Source organism: Mustela erminea, chromosome 21 (genome assembly GCF_009829155.1).
Source record: "Mustela erminea isolate mMusErm1 chromosome 21, mMusErm1.Pri, whole genome shotgun sequence".
Lineage (NCBI taxonomy): Eukaryota > Metazoa > Chordata > Mammalia > Carnivora > Mustelidae > Mustela > Mustela erminea.
In genome coordinates, this window is record NC_045634.1 from 32,481,831 (window position 1) to 32,498,601 (window position 16,771).

General features: G+C 44.6%; 1 protein-coding gene across 1 annotated transcript in view; it reads left to right on the plus strand.

Annotated features, from left to right (window-relative positions):
- Positions 1–3,943: 3,943 nt before the first annotated feature.
- Positions 3,944–16,771, plus strand: part of VEGFC (vascular endothelial growth factor C) — a 101,422-nt gene continuing 88,594 nt past the window's right edge. Inside the window, exon 1 of the mRNA XM_032329416.1 lies at positions 3,944–4,187. Coding sequence (XP_032185307.1) covers positions 4,035–4,187 — 153 coding nt within the window. The 5' untranslated portion in view covers positions 3,944–4,034. The remainder of the gene's footprint in view (positions 4,188–16,771) is intronic.

Below are 16,771 nucleotides of genomic sequence, written 5' to 3' on the forward strand. Positions count from 1 at the left end.
CTCAAAACATCACCAGATAACCCTTCAATAAACAAAAGTCACATTTAGTAGAACTTACTGCAATAAGGGACACAGCAATGTCTCAGAAGAGATAAGTCAGAAGTAGAATAATTATAGGACTTTGGGGACTAGACTCAAGTAAGTTAAGGGGGTCTTTCAAAGTGGAGAGTTGAGTAGGATTGAGCAAAGCTGTGATGTCACAGTTTAGGACTGGTTGACACATCTAGGTGAGGGTCCCGAGTAAACTGTTACAATAAGAAGGCTACTTGCCAGTGTGCAGTTATTGTCTTGACTCTACTGATTTGTGGGCATTTCTGGAAGCAAACAGTGGATTTAATTACTAGTTTGTAATCATCTTTCCTAGGTTAAAGTTTCCTAGAAGGAATAACTAAATCACTTTGCTATAAGTGGGTTTATGGTTGCCTACAAGTCATGTTCACAGACGGTCTCAGTTCTCGAAGACTCTGATTTTAATACCTATAAAAGTAGAATTTCAAGTAAAAACATCAGATGTTACAAAAATGGGTATATATCAGTAAACGAAAATTTTGATTAACAAAATAAGAAGAAGAAAACATGATGGGGTTGCCTGGGTGGCTCAGCAGGTTAAGCATCTGCCTTCAGGTCAGGTCAGGATCCAGGAGTCCTGGGATCCAGCCAGGCCCAGCATCAGGCTTCCTGCTTAGCAGGGAGCCTGCTTCTCCCTCTCCCGCTGCCCCTCCCCCACTCCTCCTCTCTCTAGTTCATTTTGCTCTCAAATAAATACACTCTTAAAAAAAGTAAAAATAAATTTTAAAAGATCAAGAACACTTCATTGTAAAATTCACTGTCAAGGGGCACCTGGGTGGCTCAGCCAGTTAAGTATCTGCCTTTGGCTCAGGTCACAATCCCACGATCCTGGGATCAAGTCCCACACCAGGCTCCCCGCTCTGTGGGGAGACTACATCTCCCTCCACCTCTGCCTAGCTGTCTCTCTGTCTCTCATGAATAAATAAACAAAATCAAATTAATTCATTAATTAACTTAAAAATTCATTCTCAAGACTTAAATATTACAGTAAGCTCAAACTTGGAACTATCCAACAGAAAGAGCACATACAGAAGTGGTTCCAAAACTAACCGTGTACAAAGTCACCAAGAAAGTCTCAGCGCAGCTCTAAACCCAACATCGTCTATAGCACAACTAAGTCTAATAAAATTAAAAACTATTAGAAAAAAAAAAACATAATCTTTTCCAACAGCAACAAAAAAAAATTGTCTCAAAGAAAAAAAGTCCTAAGTAAATTAAGATAAATTTACAACTGCTCTTCAAGAAAGGCACAATAACCAAAAGTGGCAGATAAAGGTAGAGCAGAGAAAGTGGCCCTTTTTACAGCGAACACACTCCAACAGCCAAACCAGGCCGGTCTTCTGAGACCGCCGTCTTTTTTTTTTTTTTTTTCTCTCAAGTATACTTTTTGCCAGCATTTCCTTTACTTAAAATAATAAGTGGTAAAATGATAACATTTTTGAGAGGAAAAAAAAAAAAAGCCTGTATGTGCTTACAGCTAAACAAAATCAGTTAACATGACGCCTTTTGATACATTTTGATTGATACATTTGATTGACAGTCTTCACTCTATGCCAGGCCCTAGGAGTGCTGCAAGTGCCTGAGATTCCCAGTGTGGCTGCCTATGGGGGTCCAAAGCACACATGTCACCCTGGGGCCAATTGAAGGAGTCTCTGATGGTGCACTTGAGCACGTGTTTTTTTGAAATTTCCCTTCGGTATTCTACGTGCAAAGCTGAGAATAGCTACAATAGCGAACAGTTCAAAAGAAGCTCCGACTTCGACTTCAGCCCTACTAGTCTGGCTTCGGCTCTTCCCTTCTCACAGCTCTATTGGTATCTGAGGACAAATATGGCAAACTGATGAAATACGAGTAGAAGGACAGCAAGAAGCATGACAGACCCAGAGGGCTAGTATCCCCCCAAACATCTCAGTATGCTGTGATCTTGGGCCGACTCACTGAGTGGACAGAACTTAATAAAGAAAAAAATTACAGAGCTCAAATCTTGGGCACAGTAAGCCAACTTGACAAACGCAGGGCAACGTACATGGGACTGAACAGCAATACACACGAAAAATTCTTGAGGCATTTAGCTGATTTTAAGCATTGCGTGAGTCAACACTCATTTGGCTGCCAGACAAGAAACTCCATTCGAGGCTGTATCAACACATGCGCAACGGCTGGACGAGAAGACCCTTTCTACGCTTGTAGAGCGCTTTCAGCTCTGAAGCTCGTCCTGAGCGGTATCCTTTACCAAGAACATGGAAAATTAGATTACATTTGATGAGGGAATGTGGAGCTGTCGTTTTCCTAAAAAAGGATATTTATCTGGAAGGAAAGCTAGCATAGGGAGAACATGACAGATGTTTTCAAAATAGTCGAAGAACTCACATGTGGAAGTTAGATTAGATTTATTGTGTAAAGTCCAGAAGTCGAAAGCAATGGATACGTGGAAGGAAATGCTTTTTGGCAATGTTGATTTTCAAAAGGCAGAGGACTCCCTGTCCTGAAGATATTTGAGCCTTCTAGTATGTAATGGGGTGGGGGGTGCGGGTTCAGAACTTGGAGAGTTGAATCAGGTAACGAAGTCTCTTCTCTGTCCAAGACTTTTTGATCAGTGTATTTAAAAGTAGCTCGGGAAACCCAGCATCTGGGTCACCGGCGACTCGTCCAGACAGCCCCAAAGAGGGAGACAGCCCATGGGATCGGCGCCACATCGTGACTTTCCAATGGGGGAAATGCAGTGACTTTTCTGCAGATGTCACTTTCCACGCTGTGAACAGCACACGTGTCTCTTAATCACTCCCTTTCTCCCTGAAACCCAACTTCCCTGCAGAAACTGACAGTGCGTGTCTTTCCTCTCCTTGAAGACTGAGGCTCTACGTTCCCCACCCGCCAAAAGTCCGGGATCCGAGGGGCTCCTCAGCACTCACCCCGATAGCCCGCCCTGCCCTCTGAGCTCTCCCGGGGTGCACGGCGGCACACGAAGCGACCCAGAGGCAGGGAAAGAGGGGCCCGCGGCGGGGTCCCCGCCATTGTGAGGACTTGCCCTCGGACCTCCTGAAACTCCGGGACGGCTGGCGAACCTCGAGCGGGGGCGCCGGGGGCGCCGGGGGCGAGGCGCGCCGGGCGCGGGGCAGGAGCCGGGCGGCGGCCGAGGACAAAGGGTCGGCCGGCCTTCCCCGGGACGCCGACCCAGGCGCGCTCCGCCCGGCCCCGCGCCGCCCGCCGGCCCCCGCCGAACTTGCCCCCCGGGCCGCGCTCCCGGGAGGGGGAGGGGAGAGGGGAGGGGACGCGGGGCGCCGGGGCGGAGGCGCGGGCCGCGGGGCGCGCGAGGAGCGCTTCCGAGGGAAAGTGAGAGGGGAGGGCGGCCGGGCTCGGCACGCTCCCTCCCTCGGCCGCTTTCTCTCACATAAGCGCAGGCAGAGGGCGCGTCAGCCATGCCCTGCCCCTGCGCCCGCCGCCGCCGCCGCTCGCCCCGCGCTCCGGAGCCGCCCGCGCCGCCGAGCTCCCCGGCCTGGCCGCGCGGCGCCCCGCCGCCCTCCTCCCGGCCGCCGCTCGCTGCACCGGGGAAGGGGAGGGGAGGGAGGAGGGGGCCGCGGGCTCGGGGGGGTCGGAGGGGCCGAGCAGCGCCGAGGGGGTCGGCTTTGCCCCCCTCGTGCCAGAAAGCGAAAACAGAAAGGCGAACCGAGGAGCCGTCCCCGCTCGCCCTCGCCCTCGCCTCACCTCGCCGGCCCCGAATGCGGGGAGCTCGGACGTCCGGTTTCCTGTGAGGCTTTTACCTGACCGCGCGCCCCTCCCCGGCACTGGCCGGGACCGCGCCGCGCCGCGTGGGGAGCGCCGAGCCGCGGACCGCTGCCGCCGCCTCCGGCCGCCCTCGGGGGTCGCCGGCGGCTCCGCGCGGAGGGAGCGCAGCGTCGCGGGGGCGCCGCGCGCCCCCCCCGCCCCCACCGCGGCCCGGCCGCCGCGCTCCGGGTCCTTCCACCATGCACTTGCTGGGCTTCTTCTCTCTGGCGTGTTCCCTGCTCGCCGCTGCGCTGCTCCCGGGTCCGCGCGACGCGCCCGCCGCCGCCGCCGCCGCCGCCTTCGAATCGGGACTCGGCTACTCCGACGCGGAGCCGGACGCGGACGAGGCCCAGGTAGGTGCGGGGCCGCGCGCGCCGGGGCCGGCCTGGGGGCGAGTGCGGGGGGCGCTGCGGTGTTGGGGGTCCCGGGACCCGGGAGCCGCGCCGAGCGTGGGGCGCTGTTCCACCTTCTGGGCGTTGCATCCAGATTTAACCGAGCTGCCCGCACGCTTCCTCGGAGAAAAGTTTTCTTCTCCTGGTTTTTTTGCAGTGGAGTTGTTGCTAAGTCGGGAAGCAAAGTCCGGAGAAAGCGGCGGCCGCAGAGGCGGCGGCTGGTGCAGATCGCAACCTGCTGGGAGCGGTCCCCGCGGTGCACCCGGCGGGCTGGAGCCCTCGCGGGGCGCGCGGCTCGGGGGAGCCCGGGTTCGTCCGGTCCGGACGGCTCGTCTCTTCCCGCATCAGATCAGTGGGCGCCCACGCAGCTCCGGGGGCTGGGGCGACGGGTCGGCCGAGGTTTGTTTTCCCGGAGCGTTGCTCTTACTCGGAGCACCGGGCGTTTTTAGGGAAAGTGTAAAAGGAATGTAGTCACCGGCTTGGGATCAAGACTTGAGATTCCCCTGGAGAAGCTGGGCAAAGGTGGGCTGCAGCACGATCGCTTGTAGACCACAGTCAGGCAAGACTTTACAGCTTCATAAACTCTGCGTTTCTGAAATGCGCTAAAGTACTGAAAAGTAAGGTGGATAGTTTTATTAAGTAAAAGAGGGTTTAACCCTTTGCCAGAAAATGTTGCCACGGTACTTTTGAGATATTCTGATTTTCAAACAGGAGTGACTGTATTTGTTCTTGCTTGTGCTCTTCCAAAATGTGTATGTAAAACGTTCAGCTCTGACATAAGGATGGATAGTGCGCTGAACGGAGTTTGGGAACTCCTGGAGAAGTTTTGTATTCCACATACTGTGGAACGCCTCCTTTCAAAGGCCTGCAGAGCCCCTGACTGGGTCGTGCAGAGCCCCTGGCTGGGTCCAGAATGCAGTGCTTTATTTCACCCCTTGGCCAGGGGTGTGTGACTGTCAGCTGGGAGGTGACTTGATGAACATATGTTGAATGTGTAGGAATTGAATTGCCTCCACAGTTATATTTTGAAATAACGTTTTACGATGCAGAAGACTAATTTAAAAAAAAATCAAACTACCTTTAAACTTTAAATTTGGGGGACAAATTATTTAAAAAAAACAACAACACAATTTGTAATTATATATGGGTCCAGGGAAAGAAAACCTTGGGAGGAAAAAAAAATGTCAAATTACAGAAGAGTGTATTATGTGATTTGTAAAATAATTTTCAACACAGATACTTAAGGTTGGTAGAACTATTATCATGAGAATGTCTCCCTGTGTTTAAATGCCACGAAAAACGTAACATTAGACCCACTTACACTTCCTGTAATTTGAATGCCTTGGGTTTCATGTTATCTGTTCAATTTCTGTCTCTGCAAAGTCAAATTAAAAGTATGACTTAGTAAGGCAACACTTCAAGAGAGGTGGCTGGTGAAAGAGATCAGGGAACCTCTTGAGAGCAGGTTATTACCTGTGGTAACTTACTTGAGTTTGCAGGAGGAAAGGGTGAAGAAGGAAGTAAAATGAGAAGTCTTTCCTGATAAGCCAAAAGCCTGTGTGGGAGTCACTCACTGCTGGGTCAGTCTTGAAGGACTGGGCCCATGTGTGCACATGCATGTTTGTTTTGTGTGGGTGTGCGTTTGGAGGTGAAAGTTATTTTTCATCTTCAAAATCATCTTCTTTGGTGATGTAATCAAATCTTTCTTTGGCTGTAAAAATCTTCACGTGCTTTTATTTGCTGTTCGTATTTAGCCGTCTTTTATATGCCGTATGGTGAATGTGAGTTGATATTCTGTATGTGACAGGGACTCTCTTCCACTCGAAACATCATTTTAAGTCTCTGAGTTCTGCAGCCCCTAAGACAGTATATTATTTCTGCACCAAAATGTTCCTCATTGGTTGAGTCGAAGCTTGACGGGGCAGCGTCATTAATGCCTTTCGTGAAGTTGCTGGTTCCTTGCCATGAGATTCCCAAGAGACATGGTCCAGAGACTCCATGTCTCTCCCTAGTGGCCTAAACAAGTGGCTCATGAGGAGGTAAAGCTGGGAGAGGAACTGATTGTTAACATCCTATGTGGTACAGAAACCCGACCCCAAGAAGAGATTTCAGAAGGTAGATAAGAGACACTAAATATACAAAATCTTCGATAAATGCAGAGTTTGGGTAATTGACACTTAGGAAGTATTTTTATAGTGCTTTAAAAAAAATACAAAACAGCTCACAAACTATAAACCGAGCTTAGCCATCAAGTCTTTCACCACACTTCCCCCAAACCCATACAAAAAATGGGAGGTAAAATCGCAGACGTGAACAAGCGTGTACAAACATATATATCATATACATCCAAGCGCATATGAACAAGACTCCCTTGTCCCTTGACTTATATTTATATTTATCAGGTTCCTCTTTTCCTGGTTATGTGACTTACTAACAGATCCCAGAATGTTTCCCCGAAGGATATTAGTACAAGCAAGCCAACATGAGAAAAGTATGGCAGGCAAAGTACTGCCTATTATATAATTAAAATTATATAATTAAAGTATTATAACATTATAATATTATATATTATATGATTAAAATTAAGAGGAACTATTTAAAATTATCGTCTAACTCAAAAACCTGCAAAACCTGGCAAGACCACTAGATTGCTAAATACAATTGCTAGATTTGCCAACATGAGATTGTGTAGCATTCACTCTGATTGGTTGGAGTTGAGGAGTTTTTATTTTAAAAGAAAAAAAATTATTTATCATGAAAAAAGAATTACAAGTACTATACTTTTATTCCAAAAAGGGGTTAGCAGGGAGTATAAATACTTAGGTCTTTATATATTTTAGAGCAATGAATTCAAGGAGAACATGTCTTATGTTGCACATGCCTGTGTTAAAGATCAAAATCCACAAAAGAAGCCTTAAAGGTTTATAATGTCTCAATTAAGGGAATAATCTAGATCAAGTATGATTGAATAAGCAAATATAACTTATTTTGTTTTATATAAATAACTTTAAATAACCCTACTTTACAATTTAAATGCAAAAAAAGATTATTTTAATCTTAACACTAATTGCTTTAATGAGAATAGCTGTTTTAAATTAAAATAGTAAAAGAACTTATGGTTTATGCTTACTATCACAAAAAACTTCCTAATAATGGTAACCAGTTTACAACATGCCAGATTTTCTTTCTCCACTGTTTATAATTCTCCATACTTTTGTACTTGTTTTATTTGTGTTTACTGTTTCAAATTAATCAGTGATGATGTTTTTCAACAAAACATGTGTGGGTTAACTATATTAGAATTCCCTAGAGGTCTTTAAATTTTTTCCCCTTGCCTGAGACCAACCAAATCTCTAGGTTTGGCCCTTGGAATATACATTTATACTAACATCCTAAGTCATTCTCATGCATAATGACAGTTTTAGAATCACTGAACTACGGTATGTAACAATGACTAATTTCATGGGTTTTGCCATCTTCGTTATGTAACTGTTGAGTTTGCAGGGTAATCTGTTAGGCAGGGGGTATCTTAAAAGACGTAAGCCATTTTTCCTCTTTTCGGGGAGCATACAGCTCAGATAGAAAAAATAAAGACTTAAGCACAAAAAATACTGTGAGGTATTGAAGGAATAGTCCCAGAGCATCGTCTGTGTCCTGAAGTTTGCACAAGAGAGTCATCCATGTGGCCTGGAGTGCCTTGGCAAGAGGCAGAACTTGGGCTGTAACTTGGGTGAGAATTTCCAGCACATGACTAGACTATGTCAAGCATGGGGATCCCATTTGGGTCGTGGATGGGGTGAGAAGGTGAGAAGTCAAGGGGTTATATAGAATAACAGTGAAGAATCTTAACTATGAGTAAGTTTTTAGAAATGGTTGTGGTCACGTCACGTATGACCTAAGACACTTAAAGGTGAGTTATGGAGGGTGATTCATGCTCTGAGCACCTGAAAGACACAGGTAATAAGAGAAGTTTTGAAATCATTCTGGGACTGATTACAAGTCATAAAGACTTGCTGGGGACATGGTCTAGTGAAGAAGCAACAACAGTATTCTAGAAGGGAAGTGATATGTAGAGCAGAATTGAGGCAGCAGGAGCAGAGTCAAAGCTGTCACAGAGAAAGAACCCAGAGATTTGTGGACTCATTCACAAGAAAGATGAGGGAGTAGAAGAAACGAACCTTGGCATCAATACTTTAATCGTAGGGCAGCGTGGGTCCTTGCAGGTTTAGGGCACTGCGGAGAAGAGCAGAGACCGGTTTTTAGGAATCCATGATGGCTGATGACAGCATGATTCTGTAAATCGCTTAAGATTTTACTAGTCTAAAAACTCTTCGGAGAAGCAAAATAAGCTTTACAAATTAACATCCCATTGGAGGAAAATCATTGCCTTGGATCAACAGGACTTAAACTGTGTAATATCCTTAAAGTATGTGAGCATTTGACAAGTACTATTACAATCCTGAAAGGAAAATGAACAGTCTGCATATCCTACCGCTCTGCATTGAAAATGGAGGGGTAAATTTTACTCCACTGAATTATTAGGCTGTAAGCGCGACTATAATACATAGTCACTGACTTGCGGCCTTCTCTGTGCTTCATGTCGCAGGACCCGTGACATTTCTCGGATGTTCTGCAGATGTCCGTACTCTCTGGCAGCAGTCTTTAGAAAGGGGATCAATAGTAGGGAAATATGAAATGTCTGTGAAAGCGGAAACCCATGAACTTTCTTGTCTTCACTTCACTCCACATCGATTTATGTCGGAGGCCCAGAGTTTCACTCCCTAAGAGCAGCCCCTTTCTGAGGAGGGCAAAGGATTACATAATGGAAGGACTGGGGTTTTGTCCCCTTTTCCCAAGCATCTACGCTTCAATGGCACGTCTACAGTTTTTACGATTATGAATTGCCTTAGAGTGTACGATTAAGTGTTTTGTCTGAGGCTCTGAGTGATGCTGGTTATCTATGGTTTGGGACATAAAAGAGCTCAGTTCCTCTTTGATTTGGGTTTCACTTCTTGGAATTTGTTCTTCTGAATTCAGGACACCTGATGAACAGTCATTTGTTCAAGAATTGATTATCATCAACTTTGCTTTGTAGGAAGCACTTCTTGGTATGAGTCGCACAGCTTTAGGGCTGGTGGGTCTCTTTTCTGGTCTGTCCAAGTTGACCTGAGACAGTGGAGGGTGGTAGACTGGGGAGACTGCTTTCTGCCCTTTCGGGTCAGCGGCTCTTGAGGTGAAGGTCTTGGCCTCCTGACCAACATGGCACCAACCAGGAGTTCTGTCTCACAGCTCTTTCTAGGATGTTTTGGGACTCAGAGGCTGGTGGGAGAGTACGGAAGGTTGCTGTGCCCCTGGCCCTGCTGTTTTTGGCAGCTATCGGGGTATTCACAGGTTCAGATCACTCCCCGGGGACCGTGCAGACGTCTGTATATTGAGTAGGCATTCACATGATCATTAGGTCTTCTCTGTAACATCCTCAGTATCTCTCTGTGCCCTGCACTATGCCAAGAGCTGTTCAAGTTCAGTTTGTTTTTCATTACGTCTTTCTGAGATGGATGTTATTTTATTTCATTAAAGATAATAAGCCCAAGACTCGAATGACTTAGCCGGGAGCGAGGATAGGGCTTTCTTTCTTTAGTTTCTCTTTTTAAAAAAAGCTTTTGCAGCACTTATTTTAGAAAAGTGTGACCATGGGTTTGGGCCTTCTGGATCTGTGAAAGGCCCATGACCATAGATAGTCTTTTCTTCCTGCAAGTAGTAGCTGTGCACAAGAAGGCAGAGAGAAGAGGGACTCTGCGCATGGGGCCTAATCTGGTTCCATTTATTTGAGTCCCAGTTCCCTTACAATTGGACAACTCTGAAATAAACTTGTACTTTCCTCCAAGCCTTACCATATGGTGCCCCCTCCAATGAAAAGGTGGTCATACATGACCTGAGTCCCTAGTAGCCTTGCAAGAATGCGTGCATAACAAGAATTCTAACCAGAATTCCTATCACACAGTTTTTCTAAGTTGCACTAATACAACTTCGGTGGAAAGATTATGGTTTTACCTATGCCCAGTGACCTTTCAGGAATAACTGGGTTTGGAAAGAACGAACTGTGGTTGGTAGAAGCATTCAGGTCCTTGGGCTCCCAGGCATGCGTTGTTGCATCTTGTGCCAGCTACATTATTTCCGGTCGGTGTTCATTCTGTAAATACTCCCTAGTCCTACAGTTATTGCAGAAGGCACATTTGTGAGTTCAGCTCTGTATAAATTGTGAATTAAGGTATCATTGATTTTTCACGTTAGAAAAAGACATGATTGGGGCGCCTGGGTGGCTCAGTGGTTTAAGCCTCTGCCTTCAGCTCAGGTCATGATCTCAGGGTCCTGGGATCGAGCCCCACATCGGGCTCTCCGCTTGGCGGGGAGCCTGCTTCCCCCTCTCTCTCTGCCTGCCTCTCTGCCTACTTGTGATCTCTGTCTATCAAATAAATAAATAAAAATCTTAACAAAAAAAAAAAAAAGAAAAAGACATGATAGTTCATTGAATGATGATAGTTCATTGAACTTACAATGTCATTCAAAAATTTACAGTAAATATTATAAATTAGTCAGTTTAATTGTTTCTTCTGAAATTCCCTCATGTAAATTATTCAGATCATTAGTCGACTCACGCTTTTTCAGAGTTTGTAGTTTAACTGTAAGAGAAAGAAGACTTTGTCTTTATTACTGGGCATCCATCATGAAGTCAATCAAATGGATGCCTTGAGATGCCTATCACTGGTACATTCTTGCTGTGTCCTGGTACTGATCGTGCACCAGTGGCTTTCAAATGTGAGGGGGCATTGGTGCAGTTCTGAAATCCAAAAGCTCATTTTCATAAATTACTTGGTGCTGTAACCCTGATCTGCTCTAACAAAAAGTTCTTTATAGTATTTATCGTCTAAATTTGCATATTTCTAATTTCATTAAAGACATAGTAATGTATTTACTGATGAGATCAGCCTTGCCAGGAGTTGGTTGTATGTTGGTTACGTATAAAATGTATACGCGGGCACTGAGTTTCCTGAAGGATTCTGTGATCTGAAGTCAGCGCGGCCCCCAGGCGGGGGTACGGGTTTGGATAGAAGAGCAGTTCTTTCTCAAAGGCTTCCCCCACTCCCCTGATCATGTCAGTGACCACCCGGAGGGGAAACTGAGGGACTCGGGAAGGATGCCATGGTGATAGGCTAGCTCCACATGAGATTTGTGGATTTCTGACTCCAAATTCTCCTACTCGAATCTACGACAGTTCAGGAGCATTTTAATGAATTCTCACCCACAGCAGCTTTGACCCTAAGCAGGAAATGACAATGCGGTGAGTGAGGCATACAGTGCGGGACGATTCCTGTCTGTAACAAGCATGTGATCCTTCGTGAGGAACGAGAAGCTTACTCACTTAAAATACCAAAAATGGGCTACACCGTAAATGCAGACAGTGTCAGAGCTGTTGTAAGCAAGTCTCCTGATTTACCAGAAATTGTTGGGGAAGCCCCTGGCGGCTGCATGGACAAGCATGGAAAGGTTGGACTGGCATTCTGTCAGCGGCAGAAAACAAGTGGATGCGGGTTACAGAAACAAAGGAGGGGGGCATCTGGGGTATCGAGAGCAAAGCAGAGAGGCAGGAAGGCCAGTGCAGTCAAGAGGGGTTTGGGGAGGTGAGCGGGGAGTGGACCGCTTTGGCTGAGGAGTCCAGAGCTATAAGGGAAACCAAGGGGAATCTTGTAGAAGGTGTAAGAAACCAAGGAGCAGGACCTAACTTTGGAACTTGGCTGAAAGCAGTAGGACCACTGCCGATTCTTGTGTGATAGGCTGAAATGGTGTCTTAAGGAGCTTATTTGGGTATCATTGTGCAGAAGTGTCTAAAAAAGAGAAGTAGAAGCTGGCCACAAGCTTCCCCGGAGCCATTTTCCACTGCAGCCTTCCTTGAAGCCTCTGTCCCTGCCTAGCTCTTTTCACTCCATGGCCACCCGTATACGGCATCTGAGCGCCAGTATATGCTCCTGCTTATGTCTCATGGAGAGTGAAGACCACTGCGGACTTATGTAAGCACCATCGCTGCACTATCTGGAAACATTTGTAAAATATATTAATAGCAGACACTTTTTCTATTATGGCTCACATTCCAAACAGAGCAAGCAGTGTAAACAGTGGTCATGATTAGTTACACACACATACACACACACACACACATTCTGCCCCCCTTTCTCCGCTCCCCCCCCAAACTTAGTCACACTTCAGACTGCCAGCCGTGGCTTATGTATTCTTTCTCACCTAGCTAATTATTTTTGGACATCCACTGAAAGAGAATAAAAAAATAAGTCAGAATATATGATATTATATTCCCTATAGCCTATACACTGATTTGGAGTTCAGCTAGCAATTAAAGAACTAGAAAGTGAGGGTGGGAGAGAGATTGATAACCTTGAGATGTCCTAGCAGTCTAGCAGTTCCCCTTTTTTTTTTTTTTAAAGAAGCCTCTATCCCCAGTGTGGGGCTTGAACTCAAGACCCTGAGATCAAGAATCATGCTCCATCAACTGAGCCAGCCAGGCACCCCAGCAATTCTTTTTAAAAAATCTGCTTGCAAATATTCCTACCAACAGTAAGACTAGGCAGGGGAGAAGCAGAAATGAGGTATCAAATTCTGTAAATTTTTGTTAAATAGATAGGTTTCATCATCAAAAAAAATCACAGACCTAAGTACTGTGGTCCTAGACATTTGAAGTAACTGTGATAGTCTTCAGAGTGATTCTCCAGCACCTTCCACCTAATTTATTACATTTGTACTATAAGCTTACTGACAATTTTCCTGATTTCCTAAATATGGAAAGGGGAGGTAATATTGATATTTGGTTTGGAGAAAGTTGGGGAAAATCCACGGTGTTAAATCCCTCAGTGTATGGAGGCTACGTGTTGTAGATTGGCTTAGAATGTGTTTCCACATCTCCCGTGTGCCTGGGTTTGTGTCTTTCCGTGAGTGTGACAGCTCTGGTAGGTGGTGATGGTCATCCCCTGAAGTGCCCTGTACTTAAGTCATAGCTGAAAAGGATTCTGGTCCACACAGGAGTGTTATAATACCATATAATTTCATATCACCTCATCCTGAATACTTCAAAGCTTTAATGCTTTATGTTTTTTTTAAGGTTTTCTTTATGTACTTAAGAGAGAAAGATCGAGAGAGAGAGCGTGAGCGAGCATGAGCCTGGGGAGAGGGAGAAGCAGACCCCCTGCTGAGCAGGGGACCCAGAGTCCCCGATGCAGGGCTCCATTCCAGGACCGCAGGATCATGAGCTGAGCTGAAGGCAGACGCTTGACAGACTGAGCCACCCAGGCGCCCCAAAGCTTACATACTCTAAAATTTACATCTCTATTAAAGAAACAGACTGATGTTGCTACTTCAGTGTGTAAACCTCTCAAGTCTGTATATTATTAATTGGCATAAGAGAAATAAAAATATACATTCTAAATTTACAGGGAAACCATTCCAGAAGATCTAAAATATTAAAAATACCATTTCAACAAAGAAAATATAATGGTAGGATGTTAAACACAAGAGGTAAACTTGTGTAGATTTGTTTAGAAAAACGTAATTGTCCTGCTTCTTTGGGGCATTCTTCCAGAATGGGAACCAGCAAAGTCTGTGCCATCGTTGAGATGAATCATGGAGTAGATACTTTACTTCTTGGGCATGTTTGATTTACTTGAGTGCCCTCGTGTGTCATAGGAGTTGATTTTGTTTGACGGTTCTGTTTACTGGTTCACCAGACGGTCAGTAAACACTGTGACTTTCTTGTGCAGAAACTGGATGGTGACGGGAGTGGGCAGTGTAGGAGGTGGCGAGCAGCCAAGGAAGAGGAAATTCAAAATGAGTCGTATAGACAGATTCTGGCGCTTCAAGAGCTAACGATATGTTATTTCTTCAATAACATCTTGAAAGTTTACTTCCTTAGCTTCAAATACAGATGTTAGTCAAAGTATTTTAGGAACTTTTGGTCAGAAACCATAGTTCTAAACTGAAAATGCATTTCTGACTCAATCTAGACCAAAAGATAAGGCAGACACTAGATTTTCAGCCTATTTGTAAATGAATAAAGAATTAGATAATACATCATCTATACAAATCCATACATATCCATGTGGATTATCTATACAAATCTATCTGCAGATATTGCTGTCATCTTGTTTTAAACTAATTTTCCGTATCTTTATTATAGGACTAGAACTGTATGCCGTGATATAAAATGCACTTTATATTTTAAGTTCCACTCTATTTTCAAATTTAAAGTGTAATGTAATTTTCTCTTCACAGTCATTTTTATTCTCATGCTAGGTTTTTTTTTTTTTCTGTTAAAAGTACCATACTTGTGTTTTTTGGTCAGAAACAAGATTAAAATAACATCGCATATTTAATATTCCTTTCTGTGTTGAGGAAACATTCGTGAAATTAATAAGACTTCCAACGTGAAGTACTTGAAATAGATGAAAAGTTTCTAAAAGGAAAGAACACGTTTGACATTGTGGTTGTTCTGGAAGCTTCTCACATATATGAATGGGTGCCCCTGGGAAAAGGGCCACACTCCTGGGAACTGGCCGGGAGTTATCCGGACTGCTTATCCCTTTCTCAGCCAACTAGTGTTCAAAGGTTTAATGCCTTTTTTTTTTTCTGATGGCACAAATAGTTATCTTACTAAGAGATGTGTTGGTAAGAGCACCCTATAAGCTTTCCTCAAGATAATAGTTCATTTTCTTCTCTTTACGTTTTTGCACGGCGTCTTTTCTTCTGATGCCCCCTTCCCTCCCCTCAAAACCAATTGGGGATAAACTTGACAAATAGGAAAATGGCCGCGATTCCCTTTAACCCGAGCGACCACACAGCTGCCTTTAATCTTTGGGTGGAATTCCTATAATCTGGAAAGGGCGACTGTTACTTCCTCTCACTCAGATTCCTTGGAAGTAGCCGGTTAATCTCCAATACCAGACGTGAGGCCATCCCAAACCACCGTGGTTTACTTTACTACAGTATCCTTGCCTGCGTGGAATATTTTTAATTCTTTCTTTTTGTTTGCATCTGTTGTGTGTATTTAGTTATTTTGCCCATCTTAATGCCCTCTTCTGAGTCTATGTTTTGAAACATGGAATACTGATTTAGATCCGTGTTTGCTTATGCGTCATGACACTTACGACTTCCCTAAAAAACAAACTAATCCTTTTGTCTCAGAGCCACATTTAAATTTGGGGACAATCGTGAATCATTGTTTGTTCTCTTTGAATCCTAGGGCTTTAAAAAAAAAAAAAAAATTGGTGGCCATCCATGCCGAATTAGAGTTTTACTAAGGCCAGAATTACTCATGAGTCATGACCATCACACTTAAAATTGGGTAATTTGAAGCTGCTTTAGATACACAGATTAAGCAAATAATGATGTTATACCATTTTGTGCAAATTATTTTTTTCCTCCTAGACATTCATAGCAGCAGAGCGTGGTCTTTTGGAGACCCATTCTGTTTTACTTTAGAAAAACGCACCCTTGTGTCATGGCCCCGGGAGCACAACATAATTCTATTACCGTACTGTAGCATATGGAGACACCTACCCTAGTGAAGGAGAGATGAAAATATTTAAAATCAGTGTTAACTTTCTCTGCCATGCTTATTTGACCATGCAAGCCCTTCTGCATTCTTAAACTGGGGGTGATGTTAGTGTGACTGCCTCAAGCTTTCTCTAGCAGAAAATATCTAAACTTTTGCCTTCATATGCCAAGTTTTTTCTTTTTTTAACTTGATTTTAACTTTATTACACCTCTGTAAAGTGTCTGCAGTATGGCAGGAAGGAGAGCAAGCATGCCTGATTTGCCTTCACTAATAGCTCTGCCCCTCTCAGGGCTAACTGTGGGTTTTCTCCCCACCAGGGCTGTTGCAGACCAATATAAATTTGACTTTCTGCCCCGAAATTAAAGTGGTTAACTTAAACACTAAGATATTTATGTATGAGATTAAATCTGTGATATTCAGACGAACTGTAGGCTATGCCATATGCACTGTGTGTGGCACGTTAAGTATTAAATGCTTGCTTTGGGTGCCTGGGTGGCTCAGCTGGTTAAGCCTCTGCCTTCAACTCAGGTCATGGTCCCGGAGTCCTGGGATCAAGTCCAGCATCAGGCTCCCTGCTCAGCAGGGAGTCCGCTTCACCCTCTGACCCTCCCCCGCTTGTGCACACGTGCTCTCTCTCTCAAATAAATAAATATTAAAAAAAGAAAGTAAATGCTTGAGTAGCAAATGGGTTATAAATGAGTTTTAACAGATATGTCTGTGAAGTGCCAAACAGTTGCTATTCATCTGAACTTTAAGAGTTCCAGTTAAACATTTATGTTTAAAACCTTTCAATTTTTCACAAAATGTCACAACCTAGCATAAACATGGATTTCAATATCTGTTACTATAGGTGTCATTTAGACTGACCGGTACATGACTCTCCTATGTTGCATGATTTCAGGAGCAGTACAGTGAACATTGTTTTCCATAC